Source organism: Branchiostoma lanceolatum, chromosome 3 (assembly GCF_035083965.1).
Source record: "Branchiostoma lanceolatum isolate klBraLanc5 chromosome 3, klBraLanc5.hap2, whole genome shotgun sequence".
NCBI lineage: Eukaryota > Metazoa > Chordata > Leptocardii > Amphioxiformes > Branchiostomatidae > Branchiostoma > Branchiostoma lanceolatum.
The window spans coordinates 16,696,435-16,714,429 of NC_089724.1; the positions used below are offsets into that span (position 1 = coordinate 16,696,435).

General features: G+C 45.8%; 2 protein-coding genes and 1 non-coding gene across 3 annotated transcripts in view; 1 reads left to right on the forward strand and 2 right to left on the reverse strand.

The window, feature by feature from the left end:
• The window catches only part of LOC136430643 (helicase POLQ-like), a 71,042-nt gene that overhangs the window by 29,539 nt on the left and 23,508 nt on the right, over positions 1 to 17,995 (reverse strand). The gene's annotated exons all lie outside the window — the stretch shown is intronic.
• On the reverse strand, positions 3 to 17,310 carry LOC136430642 (uncharacterized). Its single transcript, XM_066421418.1, has 30 exons — positions 17,046 to 17,310; positions 16,428 to 16,559; positions 15,824 to 16,072; positions 15,353 to 15,571; positions 14,738 to 14,941; positions 14,268 to 14,570; positions 12,957 to 13,124; positions 12,461 to 12,620; positions 12,149 to 12,305; positions 11,748 to 11,973; positions 11,304 to 11,438; positions 10,882 to 10,977; positions 10,561 to 10,779; positions 9,089 to 9,292; positions 8,240 to 8,548; positions 7,966 to 8,121; positions 7,371 to 7,524; positions 6,681 to 6,837; positions 6,339 to 6,561; positions 6,045 to 6,238; positions 5,610 to 5,817; positions 5,323 to 5,443; positions 4,763 to 4,879; positions 3,979 to 4,532; positions 3,627 to 3,716; positions 2,992 to 3,201; positions 2,305 to 2,583; positions 1,846 to 2,069; positions 1,249 to 1,403; positions 3 to 903 (listed from the first exon to the last, which is right to left on the reverse strand). The coding sequence occupies exons 1-30, from the start codon at positions 17,113 to 17,115 to the stop codon at positions 783 to 785; spliced, it is 5,814 nt and encodes a 1,937-aa protein (XP_066277515.1). The 5' UTR covers positions 17,116 to 17,310; the 3' UTR covers positions 3 to 782.
• Trnam-cau (transfer RNA methionine (anticodon CAU)) lies at positions 10,220 to 10,291 on the forward strand. Its single transcript has one exon. It is a non-coding gene; the product is annotated as a tRNA-Met (tRNA).

Here is a 17,995-nt window from a genome sequence, read left to right on the forward strand (position 1 = left end):
AGCAATTTTCTTAGCTTTAATTTGGTAGGTTTGTCATATATTGTTTCGGATCCTGTACTTTCTGTATGATTTGAATGCCAAGGAGATGTACTTAAGTTCGTATTACTGTCTAATACATATATCGATTGCAATCTATTCTTGTGTATCTTGTGTTCGTATCACCAATAAACCAATATATATCAATGAATATAATCAAAGACATGATATACAAAAAATGAAGGAAGGAACGACTAATAGTCTTTTTGTTGCTTTTCCGCTGAACTGACATTCATACTCAAAATCATATATGCAAGTACACTGGCCGATAAAGATCAATAAGTAAATAACACGAAGAAAGTATTTTAGTGCTAAGAAATGTAGGAAGGAAGACCTTGCATACAGCAAATACATCTGTTTTTTTATCAAATCATTACGTTTTTTGCACTTTCTACCCAGGAACTACATCGCAAAGGAAATAGTACAGTTATCAGAACGATTAATCAAACAACTGTACCAACATCTGTTCCAAGCTAAACGAAAAACAACATTTATACATTTAAAATCAATTTTAAGGGTGGAAAAATATGATGTAGAACATTCATGTATGACACGGAGACTTGCCTGGTACCGGTATTTTGTACCTTTGGTACCTTGTGCCGGTAACTATTCTTGTGCCGTTAGCTATTCTAGTGCATAGCAACTTTTACGTCATCTTGTTTGTGGTATTTTGATATTCCAAGGCTATGCAGCTAGCGCTCTGTCGTACAGTAAGATAAATCATGCCGTGCACCAGCGCCCCCTAACTATTCCTCGCCGATGTTCTCCAGCAGCCAGTCGCGGAATCTGTGCACGCGAGTGTAGACGCCATATTTGTCTCTCAGGGCACAGCCGTCGCCCCAGCTAACGATTCCCATCAAGTTCCACCTAAAGAAAGAGAATCGCATTGGAGAAAAAAATCGCATTTTCAGAAGATGTCTCGTTTCGAAATAAGTGGTACCTACAATGTGTAATATATTTGTATATTCAGAAATAGGTTTAAAGCTGTATATATTGGGCACAGCGCCTGAAATGTCGACGCCATTTTTTTCGTTTCGTTTCAAGGCATCCTCATTTGAGGTGAAGCATGTCGACGACATAGCCAGCAGTACCTCTATCAAAAGTTATCAAAAGCATCACAAATATGGTAAAAGTAGACGGGATATGTAAAAGAACGTAGCAACGTTATTTTTTAATTTTTCTAGGATGCACAATGTATGTATTATTACTGACTTTCCGTTATCGTAGACTACGAACGGTCCTCCGCTGTCCCCGTCACAGGAATCCCTCCCTCCGGTTTCACTTCCGGCACAGAACATGTTCTTCGTTACGTCATACCGCGCATGGGCCCTACGGCATTTACCTTGGCGTATGATCTGTACGTTAACCTAACAGAAAGGAGAAAATAAAGATAAACGATTAAGAAATAGATGTGACATACTTTGACATCAAGTAACAAAGGTATATTTCATTTAGTTTTTGGGTTATTTCTGAACAATAGTTACTTGATCCGTATGCGATAATTGTTCTGTCCAATGGGATGAAACATAGCACTTTTTTTAGTATTTTTCATGATATTTTTTTAAACACACGGAATAAGTACACACAAGTATCACTCCATCGATATGTTATAGCATATCTTAAATACAACACTCCCAACACAACAACTAACATAACACGACACAACATATAGCCTTGACTTCTCACTGTTTGAACGCGTCGGAAATGAAGTACGTCTATATCTCGCGGTCAGTTTTTGAAAATCAGATGAATTGGTATATTGTGCACTTAGTGAGCTATATATAGTGTATCCAATGCAACGCCTAATACCTCTTTTAACGTAGCCGAAAAGGTGCCATCTTGCATGGTCCTCCCCCAGCCGCTGATGGAGCCCACAGGCAGCGCCGTGAGCAGTCTGCGGGCGTCCTCCACCGAGGGGATACACACGGGTAGGATGTAGTCGGTGAAGGCGATCTTCTGCGTAAGACGAACGAGAGCGATGTCGGCGTCGTAGTTGTCCGGGTTGTGGTCCGGGTGTATGATGATTTCTTGCACTATAGGTGAATGATAAACGCTGACACGATTTCCATTGATGACGTACGTTGCAACATAATGATCGTAACAAAATTAACAAACATCTTTCAATCGTAGTATAACACATCGACGCACCACACTGCAGTCTGTAGCAGCAAAGAACGAACACACAGCGTTAAGAAACACACGTTTTGGCACCCTATATCTTATAGCTGGACGCTGGGAATGGTAAAGGTTAACACTCGTGAGACAAACCTGTTGTGGATCTTTCGTTCTCTTCGAAAACTCCCCGTTCGGAGCTGAGTTTCCCGAGACGAATGATGAAGTCGTCCTTGGTGACTTCCCCCTCCAGAATGCAGTGTGCCGCCGTGACGACCCACTCCGGCGTCAGGAGACTGCCGCCGCAGAAGAAGCGGTTCCTGCTGGGCCGGATGTCCCACAGCATGGCGATCCACGGCACCGCGCCCGGGGCCACGTCCGTGCCGCCGACGATGTAACTGTCCGGGGCCTGACGATGAATGGGTCTTCCACATACTGCATTGCAAAACACACGACATTACCTGTTATGATGTTCTGGTGGCAATGGCTGACCCATATAGTTGGCTGTTCGACATGTGAAAGAACCTTACCAAAGTAATTGCTAATCTATAGCGATCCTCACAACTATGTATTGATTACCGTCACAAAGGTCGCATGATATTTCTATCTTAAATTTCCAGCAAGGCTAATACTGAGACTACCGTCAATAATGACGACCATTACTGTAACAAGGAAGCTGAAGTTTAATGACACATATGTACCCACGACTGTCGGAAACCTGTCGTGTGTCGTATCCTAGTTACCAAGTTGGCACCGCGGAATGCTGTGCTAAACAGACTACCATGCTTCCATGGCAAAAGATTTTCAAAGATTATGTTGGACATGCAATCAGAAAATTCTAACCGTTTTCTAGTCTCACGTTGACTTCCAAAATGCCAGAGGCCTCCAGGAATTCTCCGGTGATTTCGTTGAACACCCTGCAGGTGTAGGTGCCTACGTCAGACAACATGGCGGCCGTGATAAAGAGGTCGTCTCTGTGCTGGATGACGCGACGGCCGTCGATGAACTCGGACCCAGGCATTCTGTCCTTCTGCCAAACCACCGTGTACTCCCCTGGTTACAAGCGGATAACGACATGATAAGGATGCATGTATATACATGCGTGTCGGATGCTTGCTGCATATATCACAAGTTTTTTTATTACCAACTCTGTTACATTGATTTGTCATTTCTTGCCATATTTGGAAAGTGCCATACCATGTGCTATACATGTATGAGCTTAATCATGAGTGTTGGACAACACGTGATACGGCGGACTAAATAGAAGCTATACATGGATACCTTTCATTACAAATTCATCATACCATATCTAGAATCAACCACTTAAAACATCTTTAACAAGGCCTTTCTCGTTTCCAAATATGTCTACAATCTTCATGTTACTTTACAATAAATATCTGTAGCCTGAGATGATACTTGTATCATACCACGGTAGCTGTTGTATGCCGTACAATGAATAAGAAAAAGGTGTGCCTTACCTGACGCCTTACACTTGAAGATGACATTTCCACCAAATGGCACCTCCTGGTCTTCTGGTTTCTCCGTGAAGTGAAGTTGTCCGGAGGGCCCTGTGAGAGGTTGTGGAGGTAATATTGTTAGTGGTGGCGTACAGTTTACTTAATGACTCAGCCCCTGCCAATAACCGCAAACGAATCTAGTAAATTCGTGAGTTTACATTGAAGCAACCGCACTGATAGCTCTATCACATACACATTCACATACAAATATTTACGGGATGGCTTCCTTTTGAACTCAAGAAATGTCAGTTTAGATCAATGAAAACAGAGCATGCCAGATTCTGCAACTTGATTGCTGGTGAGAGCAACTTACTATCAGACGCGAAAGTAACCCAGGCAGTGGCTTCCGCCGTTTTGCCGTTGAACTTGAGCCTACAGGTGTACTTTCCCTTGTTCCGTTCGTCCACTATCACCAGTAGACCTCCTGCAGCCAATGGGAAAATCCCTCCCATGAACCCCGAGATCTCGTTCCCGTTTTTCAGCCACATGACCGTTGGCTCTTCTCCGTTGATCTCGTTCCCACGGCACGGCAGGATGACCTGTTCGCCCGGCTCTACGGTCGTGTTGGTCGGCTGTTCGGCGAAGGTTGGCGGCATTTCTGGCGATACGGTAGCGGGACGATCGGGGGGAACAGTCGACGAGTGAATGTCATCACACTCGTCTTCGTGGCCGCACTGGACGCACCTGTGCGACTGGCTACCTCCGCACTGACAGCCGCCATCTTTGCAGCAGGCACAATCGTCCCTGGCGTCGTCGTCTTCACAGGTGCACTCGTCACGTGTCAGAGTCCATCTGTCCACCCCGCAGTCGTCACCGCACCTGGTGCATCTGTGGGGGCTTTCCTCGTCACACTGACACCCTCCGTACCTGTTAGACGACAAAAACACACACCTGTCCTAATCTATTTCTAATACTAGTAGACTCAGATACTGATACCATGTGTAACTTAAGCTTGTTTACCGAAGTATACTATTCCTGCAAACAAACACTACATGTATGTAGACTGTACTCAGTCTTACAAATGAAGTAAATGATGATGATGATACAATGGCGTAAAAACATTTCAAAGGTGTTTCTTGTATCCTATCCTAGCTCACCTACAACACGCACAGTCCTGTCTGGATGTGTCGAACCAACACTCGCACCCTGTACCGGTAACCTCCCAGGGTTCTGCCTCGCACAGGTCACTGCTGTCACACTCTACGCACAGGTGTCTGCAAAAAATACCCAAACTGTCAATCAAAATTGGACTTTCTTTCCACTACATTTTCGTATATTTTCCTCCTCTATCTTGGATATTGTGATAAAACGTGGCCACGTGTACCTTGGTACCTTGCATTGTGCGCAGTTATGTTTTATGGACGTTTAAATACGATTCTAGCAAAAAATAGTAGCTAGAGTTATATAATATGTGTACCTTATGGTAGAATGTTGATAAAGTAATTTGTCTAAATTGAGGTTTCAAAGTAAGGTAGAGCAATGCCTGTCGATTTGACGACACTGTTAAATATTGTACACGAGCTATCACGGTATTGTTACATCGTTGATGATACGTCTTAACAGCTTTAACAAAACTTCTAAAACCTTTTCGAGTAAACTTAAGAATATGTAGAATATGACTTCTTTGAAACACTTGCACAAGCAAAGTTAACGTTACATGTCTGTTCCTTCGTCGCATTGACACCCTCCATCTGTACAGCACGCACAGTCTTCACTGCTCTCGTTGAACCAACATCGACAACCGGTGGGGGAAACCGTCCACTCATTCACATGGTATTCTGTACACAATGGAATACGGTATAATTTCAGTTCTGTGTGTTAATCAACTGTACATGTGTTTGCATTGATGATTCTGTATTTCTTTTTAAACTATTGAATCGGTTGATTTTAGGGATAAGGCTAGTGCTAAGATATAATACTAGATTTGACTTTGGTGGTGCTAACCTTCCTCCTCCTTTTCCTCTTCTTCCTCTCCATTCTTTGGCTCTTCGCAGATCACATCCGCCTCCAGCTTGTCGCAGTCCAACGCTTGTGGCCACCAAAAGCCGAACTCAGACAAAACGGGCTGGCAATCGCGCTTGGCGGCAAGACAGAAGGAGCGGCAGGGCGGGGGACTTCCGCAAGGAGGCGCGTACATCGAACACAGGAACAACTGTCGACAAAAAGAGCAAATCATCTGTCTAAACGAATATAATGACATCAATGTCAACTCGAGCTCGCTACAAACAGTATTTGATGAGAATGGCTATGACTGTCACTTACCTTGTACGTACGTACGTCCGTGTATGCCTATTTGTACATGGATTAAACAACTGCACTGCAATTGAATCGTGGCGCCACATCTTACTGTATCTGAGCATTGCACAGGATTTGACTGACCTTCAAATGCTCATAGCAGCCATACTGAATCAAGGGTGTGTAGGTTTGTAGCTGGAGTTCCGCATCTTGCTGCAACTCGTGTCCTACTAGATTCGGCATGTACGTCCTGCTGTACCCGAGGCCGTCACACAAGCTCACACGGAGCGGCTCACACCGGGGAGGAGGTTTTGGAGACGGCGTCGCTTCTCCTGAACCTGAAAAAAAAAATTGTTGTAAGTATCAAACCCCTTGTCCACACTGCACAATATAGTATACATGGACAGGAGTAAACTATGTTCACCTGTAAATACCTACCTATTTTCAAGTTCCATCTGTCTGCTCTATATGTACCGGTGAGAGACGAGACAGGACCGAACTTTCTTTTTATGTATTTCAGCATCTCAACGGTCTTACAGCCGCCGTCATCCTTCCCATATGCACACGCAGGAACGCCCCCTGTCCGACCTGACTGGCGCTGCACATCGTTCACAGAACCGCTCCGCACAGTCACGTCACTCTGGTCGACATAATATGCAATCTGTGGAAATAATTGGTAATAATCTTATACCAAAATGATTTAGCAAAATACAACAAAGCCACTCCAAGACCTGCGTGGAAGAAGACTGCCAGGCTTTCTCTAGGTCCACGAATTCTTACCAGGAGCACTTTGTGCACTTCCACGTCCTCCGGTAGGTGGAGCACCCAGTTGACCGCCTCGTACGAGCTCAACACCAAGACCAGCGGTTTGGAGACCTGACCGGAAGTGACGTACACGTTCATCTCAGCAGCCCCTGTAGGATCCTGCTGGAAACCCCTGAAAATTGACAACGAACACTTTTTTTCTGTAGTCGTACATTCGTTCCTCGAGCTAACGCAATTCGTTCATATGCATACTCCCGGGAAGGGTATCCGTGTCGGAGCTGCACTGTCTTTCGGAAGAGACGAAAAATGGGGGTCCCGTGTTCGAGGAGGTGCCTCGAGTGCGTTAAAACAGCCTCATTACTCACATGGGTACCTACTGGCTGTAATAATACAACCTGGTGAATAAATAATTTGCATTTGCAAAAGCATACCCATCACGTCAGACAGAGAGTGGCAGTAAGGCTATAATGTTCACAGTGCATCCATCATTCATAAGTTGCCACCAAGTTAAAAGACATTGGACCAGAATGTAGCGGAATTCACCATCGACTTGCCAGTCTTATATGTTGTCGAATTGACATGCAATTGGGCACTCGAAGGTATGGTGATTCGTTTTCTTTTCTTTTCTTCTTCCGAAAACAGCCCCAATATTGTTTTGCAACGTGTATAACCTACATAGAATGTGTACATAGCACAAGTACACACCTTCTGGGCCCGACCCCCTCGTACACGGCCAGCACGTGCACTTCATACCGGCTGTTCTCATCAGCGACACAACTGAAGGTCTCTCTTTGGTCGGAATCTTGAAAGGCCTCGGCTTGGGCAGATCCGCGTCTTATTGAACAGCTCCCAACAACCGCTTTTGGTAATAAACAAACAAACAAAAATATGACAATTTGGCTTATGGCAGGTCCTTACTTTACTTTGGGACAGACAAACAAACAAAAAATATGACAATTTGGCTTATGGCAGGTCCTTACTTTACTTTGGGACAGACAAGGCTCTCCGTCAATCAGAGCACCACGTTATGTTGCTGGTTGCATTCAGTATCAATGAGCATTTGATGGCTAGCTAGATCAGTAATTTTTAAGATGGAAACAACGTCGCGCCAGGAAATATGCACAGCTGTGGCTGGAAAGCAAGGCCTTAAGGTCGCACCAAATATGGCAATATGAGGAGTATTTACAACAACGACGTGGGAAAGGGGACGGTAGCAGCGCAGGTTGGATTGTCAGTGTGATCTGTTCGGAACCTGACTGCATTAGGATGGAAAAGATACAGAGGAAAAGAGTGAACTTACGTAGGCACGTGTACCGCTGGTAGTGTTTCTTTGTGCACTCACAGAACCCATCGACACACCTGGCGCCGGTAATGTGAGACCCTGAGCAGTACCCACGGCTTCCTATGCAGCGGGCCCTTTCTACCGTCGGAACGGTAACTTCTGAAGAGGCTGGAGCTGGTAAGAATGGACAGCACACTTTAAGAAAAGAAAATTCATACATACTACTTAGATAGCCTGTCCGTGAAGCTGTGTTATTGCCGCATATCATATGTGATAGAAGTAAAGTGGATACCTTGCGTTGTTACAGCGTCAGAATGTTGACAAGGACAGTCGGCACAGCCGGGGCAGGTGACCATGTCCCCTGTCGGGTCGATCTCCCGTCCCCAGGCTACAACCACCAGCCCGTCTCCCGGCGTGGCGTAGTGAGGAGTTCCCGCCTCGCCCACCGTCACGGCGATCCTTTCTCCCGGAGTGACCCTGATGACGGCCCGGGAGTATCCTCCACCTCCCCCGGCCCGTCCGCCGGCCCGGCTGCCTCCTCCTCCCCCGTACTGACCTCCCCTACGACTCGTTGGTTCCTCACCTCCAGGCCCAGATTTGCCTGCGGTTCATGAAAAAAGTCATCTATAGCTACATGCTTCTAAACTTGTCAGCTTTCTAGGTGCATCTTTCTTGCAACATCATGACATACATGTGCTTTGACTATATTTAGCAACTCTGTTGACTGATGATGAAGAACCGTAATGTCAATTTTTGATTGCAGGATCGATATTATAGTGGATTCAAATTCTGATCTTATTCGTAAAAAAGAAAATAGTAATTCTGCACTTGACTCTGCCTGGGGGTCTTTGCATGTAGGTCAGTCCCGGCCTGCTGGATTCTGTTTAGCAATTAAAAGTCGTATCTAATCTCATCCAATACGTCAAACGTGACCCTGAAGCATGGGGGAAGGGCGGTACCGACTTCCAGTCACCTTTGACTTATTACTGGAGTCACGTGTTCGTAATAAGTCCGTGATCCCTGGGAATTCAAAGATCGAACATAATTGCTAAGTTTCAGTTTCCATATGGTTTGGGTCGAAAGTTTGAAATGTAATTCGATCTGGTATATGCTGTATTGTTACGAATCTAAGGGTTATCACCTGGAGGCATATTTTCAAACTCCTGTCCACAGGAGGATCCTCCGCTGCTGCCCCCTCCCCCACAGAACGGGTGTGTGGAGGATCCCGGCACCAGCCCGCCTCCGCCTCCTGACGTCTGCCCAGCAGCTCCTGCGCCTGCGCTACACCCACCTCCGACCCCGCCCTGTCCTCCGTCAGCCACTGTCCCCTTCCCGCCTTCCCCGCCTAGGAACAAATCACAGAAGAGGTAACTTCAATATGCTTAGTCAAAGTTGTAAACAAATTCCTGCGAACTTTGACCGTTGATGTTTCCGGTACCTAAGTGACCAGGTCTCTTGCCACAAGATCAGGGCGGCTAGTGGCAACCATGCGTCATCTTCAGGGGCATCTCTTTCACCGCCTGAATAGCATAGCGAAGTTTTGAATTTACCGTTAAGCGTTGCCGGCCGTCGTGAATTCACAGTTAAGTGTTGTTGGCCGGCCTGAATTCACCGTTAAGTGTTGCCAGGACCCCCCATGCAGACCCTCATAAGTCGTTGCGTTCATTGTTCAATCCAACGCCAGACTGTGGTCTCGCGTGAGCAGATTCAAAATGGCGTCGGAGATTGCAAATCCTGGTAGGTCGTGGTGACTCATGCATTTACGTCAAAGTAACAAAATAGCTTATGATTGAAAATATCGGTTTATGTTCCCCTGTCCTTTTATATTTGCCAGGTACAGCTCACCCTCCTTTAGCAGCGCTGAAACCCGATAGGGAAATGACATTTTGGGTATTGGGGGCGTCACCAGCAAACAGCTTTCAGTCAATCAGAGGATTGGCACGACCTCATCTCGTGGAAAAACCGCAAAGGTCGCTGGGAAGCTATCAGCCAATCAGGTTACGTCTTGCATCGCTACTTTGGGTTCTACTAAAACGTTTCACGGCTGTTTTTGCCAAATAAGGCTAGCTCATTAATTATCAATGAGCAACTAACGGCTATTTGTGCCAAATAAGGCTAGCTTAGCAATTACTTATGAGCAACTGTCAGTGACGCCCCCAATACCCAATACCCTGCTAATGGAGGGTGGTACAGATGTGTACCTCTTGATGCATTGAGTTGTGTTCTGGTATTGGCGGATTAATGTAGGAATGGCACTCGAACAGTCACAAACAGCAGCGTGGCGCAGCGGAAGCGTGCTGGGCCCATAACCCAGAGGTCGGTGGATCGAAACCACCCGCTGCTAAGTTTTTTCTGAGTTTTTTTTTCCGGTGGCCAAGCGGCTGGGCTTGGTGATATGGGATCTAGAGGTCCTCTACTTGATCCTTGATGCTTGGCAACACCACAACGATATCACATTAGAAACAAACTAGCATCAAATCCAATTCGACGGCCCCCATAGGCGCCGACGGAAGCAAAATTCACGGTTTGTTTTTTATATCGCAGACCTGTACTTTGTCGCGTGAAAGCGGGCATCGCTCCATCTTGGTTTGCCGAAAATAGTTGGTTACTTACCGGCATTTCCCGCCTTAGCTCCCTTCCCTCCCTCCGCTGTCAGGTACCGTCCGAAGGAAGAGTTCCCGCCGTTCCCGCCGTACGGGTAGGCCCCCAGGATCTCGGCATGGTCGTCACGCCCCCCTCCCCCACCTCCGATACAGATGACGTCAACGGCGGTCACCCCGTCAGGCACAACAAATACCCCGGATGTGGTGAACTTAACTTGCCCCTTGGGACCTGTGGTACACAGTAACATATCATTAGAAAATCCTTAAGACAGATATATCTTACTGACAATTTTGCGTGTAAACATATGTACAACAACGACACACAACTTACCGTCACTCCCTGCATCTAATATTCCTCGTTCCTCTCCATCTCCCTCTGTTTCCGGCGTCCGGCGGCAAAAGCAGAAAGAGGGTGACAGAATCAAACCTGCAGCAACAAGAAGACAAAATATGGCAAAAATTAGATTTCTCTGAAGGCGCAGTCTTTTATTTGAAGTATTCAACTCAAATTAGAACATTGCTCAATATATACATGTAGATAACACGTTGTTCGCCTTTATGCTTTGCAGTCCTCTAATGATTGATTTCATTCTTCCAGCTTAGCAGTCGGATTTTTTCATGGTCACTACGAAAATTCCACAAACACACGAGAAAAATAAGATTTTACTTCTATAGTGGATCAAAAGCGCGTCTTCTTCAATAGCATTATTCCTACGGTAGCAATTCATTCAGTACGTCAAAAGCGCCACCTACCTTGTGCGGCGCAGTTTGGACAGCAGCGCTTGTCCCCGTTGACGCTCCCAACATTCCCGGATGGGCATGCGTCACACTGGGAGCCAGTCCAGCACGGGACCTGGCCAGTCGGAGTTGACTCCTCAGAAGGTTGCCCTGAAACGATATCAAGCACAATTTACATCAACGTGACAAGGTGATGAAAATCACGATTTCTACGCCTTTCTTACTGGCTTAATTCTAAACTGGAAGCATCAGACAGTAACGTATAATACAATATGTAACGTTGTATCAAAAGACCCTGTTTGAGTAAATTGTACAGAGAGACGAAGCACTCGCGATCGTCTTTTAATACTCTATCATTCTATCTATTCAGACTTTGTAAGGCTGATGACACCAAATGGTTCATTATCTACTTAATATTAGTAATGTATCTAGATCTGCATGTAGCAGTCAGCCATTTACCTATGCGCAAACTCCACTGCCCCGCCCTGTACGTTCCAGTGAAAGACGTCACGGGTCCAAAAGTCTCTAGAATGTATTTCAACAGCTCCAGTGTGTCGCAACCGCCTTCGTCTTTTCCGTACGCACACGCAGGGACGCCCCCTATCCGACCAGACAGGCGTTGCACCCTTTTGACTGATCCACGTCGCACTCTCACCGAAGTATGTTGCGTGAGATGGTAGGCCATCTAGCCAAAATATTTTGAATTATTACTATATTACTGACTCTATTGAATAATCATAATCGATATTATACACGATCTGTATGAATTCTAGAGAACACAGCTTCCCAACGTTCTTTCTTTGATATAACAAATTTGTCTATTTTATTATAGACTGAAATTAGAATTCGCTTCCACTTGCCAGGTCAACTCTATGCAGTTCGACGGTCTCCGGTAGATGGAGCACCCAGTTGACAGCCTCGTAAGAACTCAACACAAGAACGACAGGCTTGGTCAAGCGGTCCGCGGTGACGTAGACGTTCATAGTGGCTCCCCCTGTCGGCTCCTGTTGGAAACCCCTAGACAGATGAAATAGACGTGTAGTGAAACTAGAATCTTCAAACCTTTCCAATAAAAAGTAGAATCTTGTTTGCGCGTGAGGACCTCGACCGACTTCAGGCTTCAAGTAAATACAGATTTTTCTACCTGACAGAAGTTACACATGTTTACATACCTTCGTGGTCCGTAACCTTCATACACGCCCAGAGCGTGAACTTCATACTGGCTGTTGTCGTCCGCCACACAACTGAACACGTCCGCCGACCTGGACCGAAAACCGGCCACCGCTCGTGCGTCACTGGAGTCACGTGATATTGCACAGCTGCCGACGACCGCTATTGTGATTCAATATGACAGATTTGATTGGCTAAAATGTGGTTTTAGTCCTAGACACAATCGTTATGTCAAGCTATAGTGTATAGCGTACAATACGTCTACATCGATGAATATTGATATGCTTTTAGATGAAGCAGTTGGTCCTTCCGAGTTATCATCCGTCCGTAGTGGAAGCTTTCAATCAGCGTACTAGTATGTGTACGTATACGTATGTCTGACACGAACTACTACGTATCTACAAATACATCGTATCTAATATTGTCTGTTTAGTACTGTTCACGTAAATCTAATTCTACTTCATCAAAAAAGGAAACAGCAATTACAATTTTACTCACGTAAACAGGTGTACTTCTGGTATTCCTGTCCGGAGCACTCACAGAAACCGTCCACACACCGCGCACCAGTCACGTGTGCACCTGGGCAGTAGCCGGCACTTCCGCTACACCTCCTCCTCTCACTCGGGGGCACAGGGGGAGGCTCGGTGGTTACCGGAACAGCGGGGGCTAGAGATAAGAATGGAGATGATACAGGTAAGTGTATGTGAAATTGGGTTGATAGCCCGCGTTTTATGTTGATGTTGACATAGGAAGTAATCCGTTTCTGTGTGGTCCTTCCTTTCAAAATTTTATCCAGTTGCTTGAGTAACTATTTTTTGCATTCATTCATTCATTCATTCATTCATTCCTTTCAGCTTTCTTTCCATTTTCAAAACTTCTTATATCTCCTTTTCTATGTTTCGTTATCACCTTCTTCCTTCCTTTCTCCTATTTTCTATCTTCCCTTCTTTATTCCCACCAGTTTATGTCATTCCTTTCTTTTTTGTCTCCCTCTTTTTGTCGACCCTTTTCTCTGATTTTGATTTTATCTCCCTGTATAAAGCAGGAGGTATGGTATGGAGATAAGCCTCGAGAAGACCAAGTGCCTTGTATCTGGGCCGTCAGACACCACAGCCCAAGTCACAGTGAGAGGTACAGAACTGGAACAAGTCAGTGAGTTCACTTACCTTGGCTCTGTCCAGACAGAAGACTGTGGTTCAACCAAAGAGGTGAAAGTCAGGATTGCTAAGTCAACCCTTGCACTGTCAAAACTCAAACACATTTGGTCCAGTCATAATATCTCCATGTCAACAAAGATCCGTCTACTACGTTGCCTTGTGTTATCAATATTCTTGTATGACGCTGAGTCGTGGACGCTTAATGCAGAAATAGCGAAGAGAATCAACGCGTTTGAAATGAACTGTTATCGCAGACTACTACGAGTTCACTGGACATCACACACCACAAACAAAGAAGTCAAGGAACGCATCCACACTCTGCAAGGCCCACTTGACAGTTTCCTGTCCTTGGTTAAAAAGAAAAAACTGCAGTGGTTCGGACACGTGTCTAGTGCGAAAGGCACTCTTGCACACACAATTCTTCAAGGAAAAGCGGAGGGTGCGCGGCCGCGGGGACGCCCCCGTCGGTCGTGGATCTCAGATCTCAAGGAGTGGACCGGTCACTCAGCAAACCAGATGACGAGACTGGCGGAGAACCGCCAGCAGTGGAGAGCCTTCACAGAAACCTATGCTGCCCCGACGGCTGAATAAGCTATGGGAGAGAGTGAGTGAGTGAGTGAGTTCTCTGATTTTCTTCCTGTCTTAAGCTTACCTGGTGTAATTTCTGCCCACAGACAAGGACAGTCGGCACAGCCGGGGCAGGTGACCATGTTCCCTGTCGGGTCGATCTCCCGTCCCCAGGCGACAACCACCAGCCCGTCTCCAGGCGTGGCGTAGTGCGGAGTCCCCGCCTCGCCCACCGTCACGGCGATCCTTTCTCCCGGAGTGACCCTGATGACGGCCCGGGAGTATCCTCCACCTCCCCCGGCCCGTCCGCCGGCCCGGCTGCCTCCTCCTCCCCCGTATTGACCTCCCCTACGGCCAGACGGTTCCTCACCTCCCGGTCCTGATTTACCTGCGGGAGATATGGAAAATAAAAGTCCACAAACAACATATAGTACATTTAATTACCATCAGAACACATTATTGTTCAGTGTTCGAAATTTTTTTTGAAAACGGTTTTCAGAAAGAAAATTCATCTCGCTGTATGAACATATGTCGAGTGAACATCACCATACTCACCAGGACCAATTCTGCCGAACTCGGATCCACAGGAGGATCCTCCGCTGCTGCCCCCTCCCCCACAGAACGGGTGTGTGGAGGATCCCGGCACCAGCCCGCCTCCGCCTCCTGACGTCTGCCCAGCAGCTCCTGCGCCTGCGCTACACCCACCTCCGACCCCGCCCTGTCCTCCGTCAGCCACTGTCCCCTTCCCGCCTTCCCCGCCTAGGAACAGATGGCACCGTAACTTCATGGTCAACGCTGTACGCAGATTTCTGCCATTTTAGTCCAGCTACTTATCCCGAACAAACTTGACCACGATTCAATCATTGCGACTTGCATTTTAAGGCCGAGTCCGACACTAGCTTATGTAATGGACGAAGTATGTAAATATGTCGCCATGTGTTTTAAAAAGATAGAAGAAGCCACTAGAACTTAGATATACGGTAGTTCATTTATGGTATATTGTATTGTATTAGACGTTATTATTATTATTATTATCATGTTATCTCAATTACCCATGTATAGCATTCTGTGCATCTATCCCCCTGGGGAATGAAATGCAATAAAGATAAAGGTAATCGGTCAAATTTGTCACGATAAAATACGCTGTCGCTGCTGACTAAGTCGACCTACCGGCGTTGTCTTCTTTCGCGCCGTTCCCTCCCTCCGCTGTCAGGTACCGTCCGAAGGAAGAGTTCCCGCCGTTCCCGCCGTACGGGTAGGCCCCCAGGATCTCGGCATGGTCGTCACGCCCCCCTCCCCCACCTCCGATACAGATGACGTCAACGGCGGTCACCCCGTCAGGCACAACAAATACTCCGGATGTGGTAAACTTCACTTGCCCCTTGGGACCTAATGCATACATCAATTATGATCAATATAACAAACCATCAAACTTATTTAAATGATCATCCGCGACTATTAATGATTGAAATGTGGCTCAGTACGTATTCAAAAATAAAGGTTAGGATAACTTTCTTCCGCGTGTATTTTGTAGCGATCACCTGAAGCTAAAAGGTAGCTATGGTAATCACCTTACAGTGGGAAACAGGATTAAATACTTCTTCGAATTCGTATATGAGAAATGACAACGAAGTGACTGACCGATACCACCCAGAGTCACCCGTTCAACTTCCGGTCCTTCAGTGGGTTTTGATGTCGGTCGGTTTGGGTCGGGTTCCGGACCGGGCTCAGCTTCTGGACCGGGTTCGGGCTCGGATTCTGGACCGGGTTCAGGTTCCGGACCGGGCTCGGGTCCTGGGCCGGGTTCTACACGATCAGCATCCTCTTGGTCCACGGGATTTGTCGCCGCAGTCCGACGGCAAAGACAGACAGACGGCGACATTATCAGCCCTGTAGGTACGTCAAAAATGGATCAAGGCTACATAAACACTTTTTATAGACCTTGAATAAACGGACAGCTTGTTCATAAAGAACACTTGTAGTCCACATGTTTACCAATGCTCTTCGACTCCGCTCCTGAGGCGTCGTCAAAAATATATCTGTTGTTTCCTGCCGGAAACGGAATCTAACGACTTGGAAGCTAATATACAAGCATGTGTTGGAAGGGAAGATCGTAATGTTTTCTGAATATCATTGTGCTGTTTTCTGACATACATTCAACCATTTGAATGGTTTGAACAGTCCTTGATCTGCTTGAAGATTAGCTGGAGACTACATGTCGTCTCTGTGCAAGCACGCCCCCTACCTTGCGGTGCGCAGTTCGGACAGCAGCGGCTCTCGCCGTTGACGCTTCCCACGAAGCCTGAGGGGCAAGGGTCGCACTGGGCTCCCGTCCAACAGGGGACATAGTCCTGATCAGAGGCCGACGGGAACTGGGCTGCAAAACAAAGTCCGCTCCTGCTCGTGAGTAGGGGAACGTTTCTGATGGGTTCGTAAATTTACGTCACTGCTGAACCGGCAAAGGACAAAGTTTAAGTAGGCGGATGCCTTATTTGTTACAATCTAATGCTCACGGTCTTCATGCTTTACGTGAAATGCTATAAATGGAAAAGGTTACATCTTTACAATTGAAATGTCTTCATGCTCTGTGTATGTAAATACTTACGAAAGATTACCGTACTAAATAATGTTTATAAGATGCCATTGAAAGAACAAGACCATTCAATGTCAATTAACCACTCACCAGTCCAACCTTACAACCAAAACAGGTAGTATGTCACCAAATCAGTATTACTTTTAGATTTGGCGATACTATAAAGATGTTCCAAGAAGGTTATATATTAACATCCTTGCTACTTCATGTTTGTGACTGTCTGATTATCCTAATATTGCATTGACATGAGATGATAGCAGTTTAACTCACCTGTTGTTGTTGACAAGCAAATGTAAGATACAACTGATAAACCCAACAGGAATTGAACAGTCAACGCCATTCTTCTTGACGTACTGCCCCTATACTTAAGCCACTATAGCAACGTTGTGATGATGCGTGTCTTCAAACTGCTGACTTATCAACATGGGAGTATAGACAACAATGAGCTTTCTGCGATCCAAACAGGAAACCGGATATTGGCAGGTTTTCGTGAGAGAGCACCGGAAGTGGGAAGCGTGCCGAAGCGAGCTCCTTGTCGTTCACTGACCTTCATGATATCAGCAAACACAAATCAAGTCAATGAGTAATAACTGAGCGGTCAAAAGGTCATCTGGAGTTTGCCGACTGCCTAATCTTGCTAATCAAAGGTTGTGATGTTTGCAAATCGTGTACGGTAGACTTTTGGACAAACAAAGCAATGGTGTAAGCCCGATGTGAACTATACTCGTAGCATCTTGTGCAAAATTATCAAATTATTCACCACAATTTTGATTGCTATTGTCAATTGGTTACATGACTCATTTCAGCAGCTGGTTTTATTGTGATAATAATGTGCCGGCGAGGAACATATCAAATTTTCTGATAAAATTCAAAGTTTACCTCATGATCTCTTCCTTCGGTGTGGTTACAAGTACAGTATCTATTAAAGTCATGTGAACGCTTTTCATGTATTTGCTAGTCTTTTAGATTTGTCATTTTTATCCATTGTCAAAAACAATTCAGCCTTGCGCTGCTATGTGTTTCAGGTTTTTCACTAATAAACCGTTACTACCACTACACCCTACTGACCCTGTGCTGAAATGCATTGTGTGACGATGACTTAATGCACTTTCGATGCCAAATATGCCAATTCGGGGAAATTTGATAACAATGAGGATTGTCTTGATTCAAATAAGCACATCATAGTAACTTAATTGCACAACAATTGTACAAGGTACAAA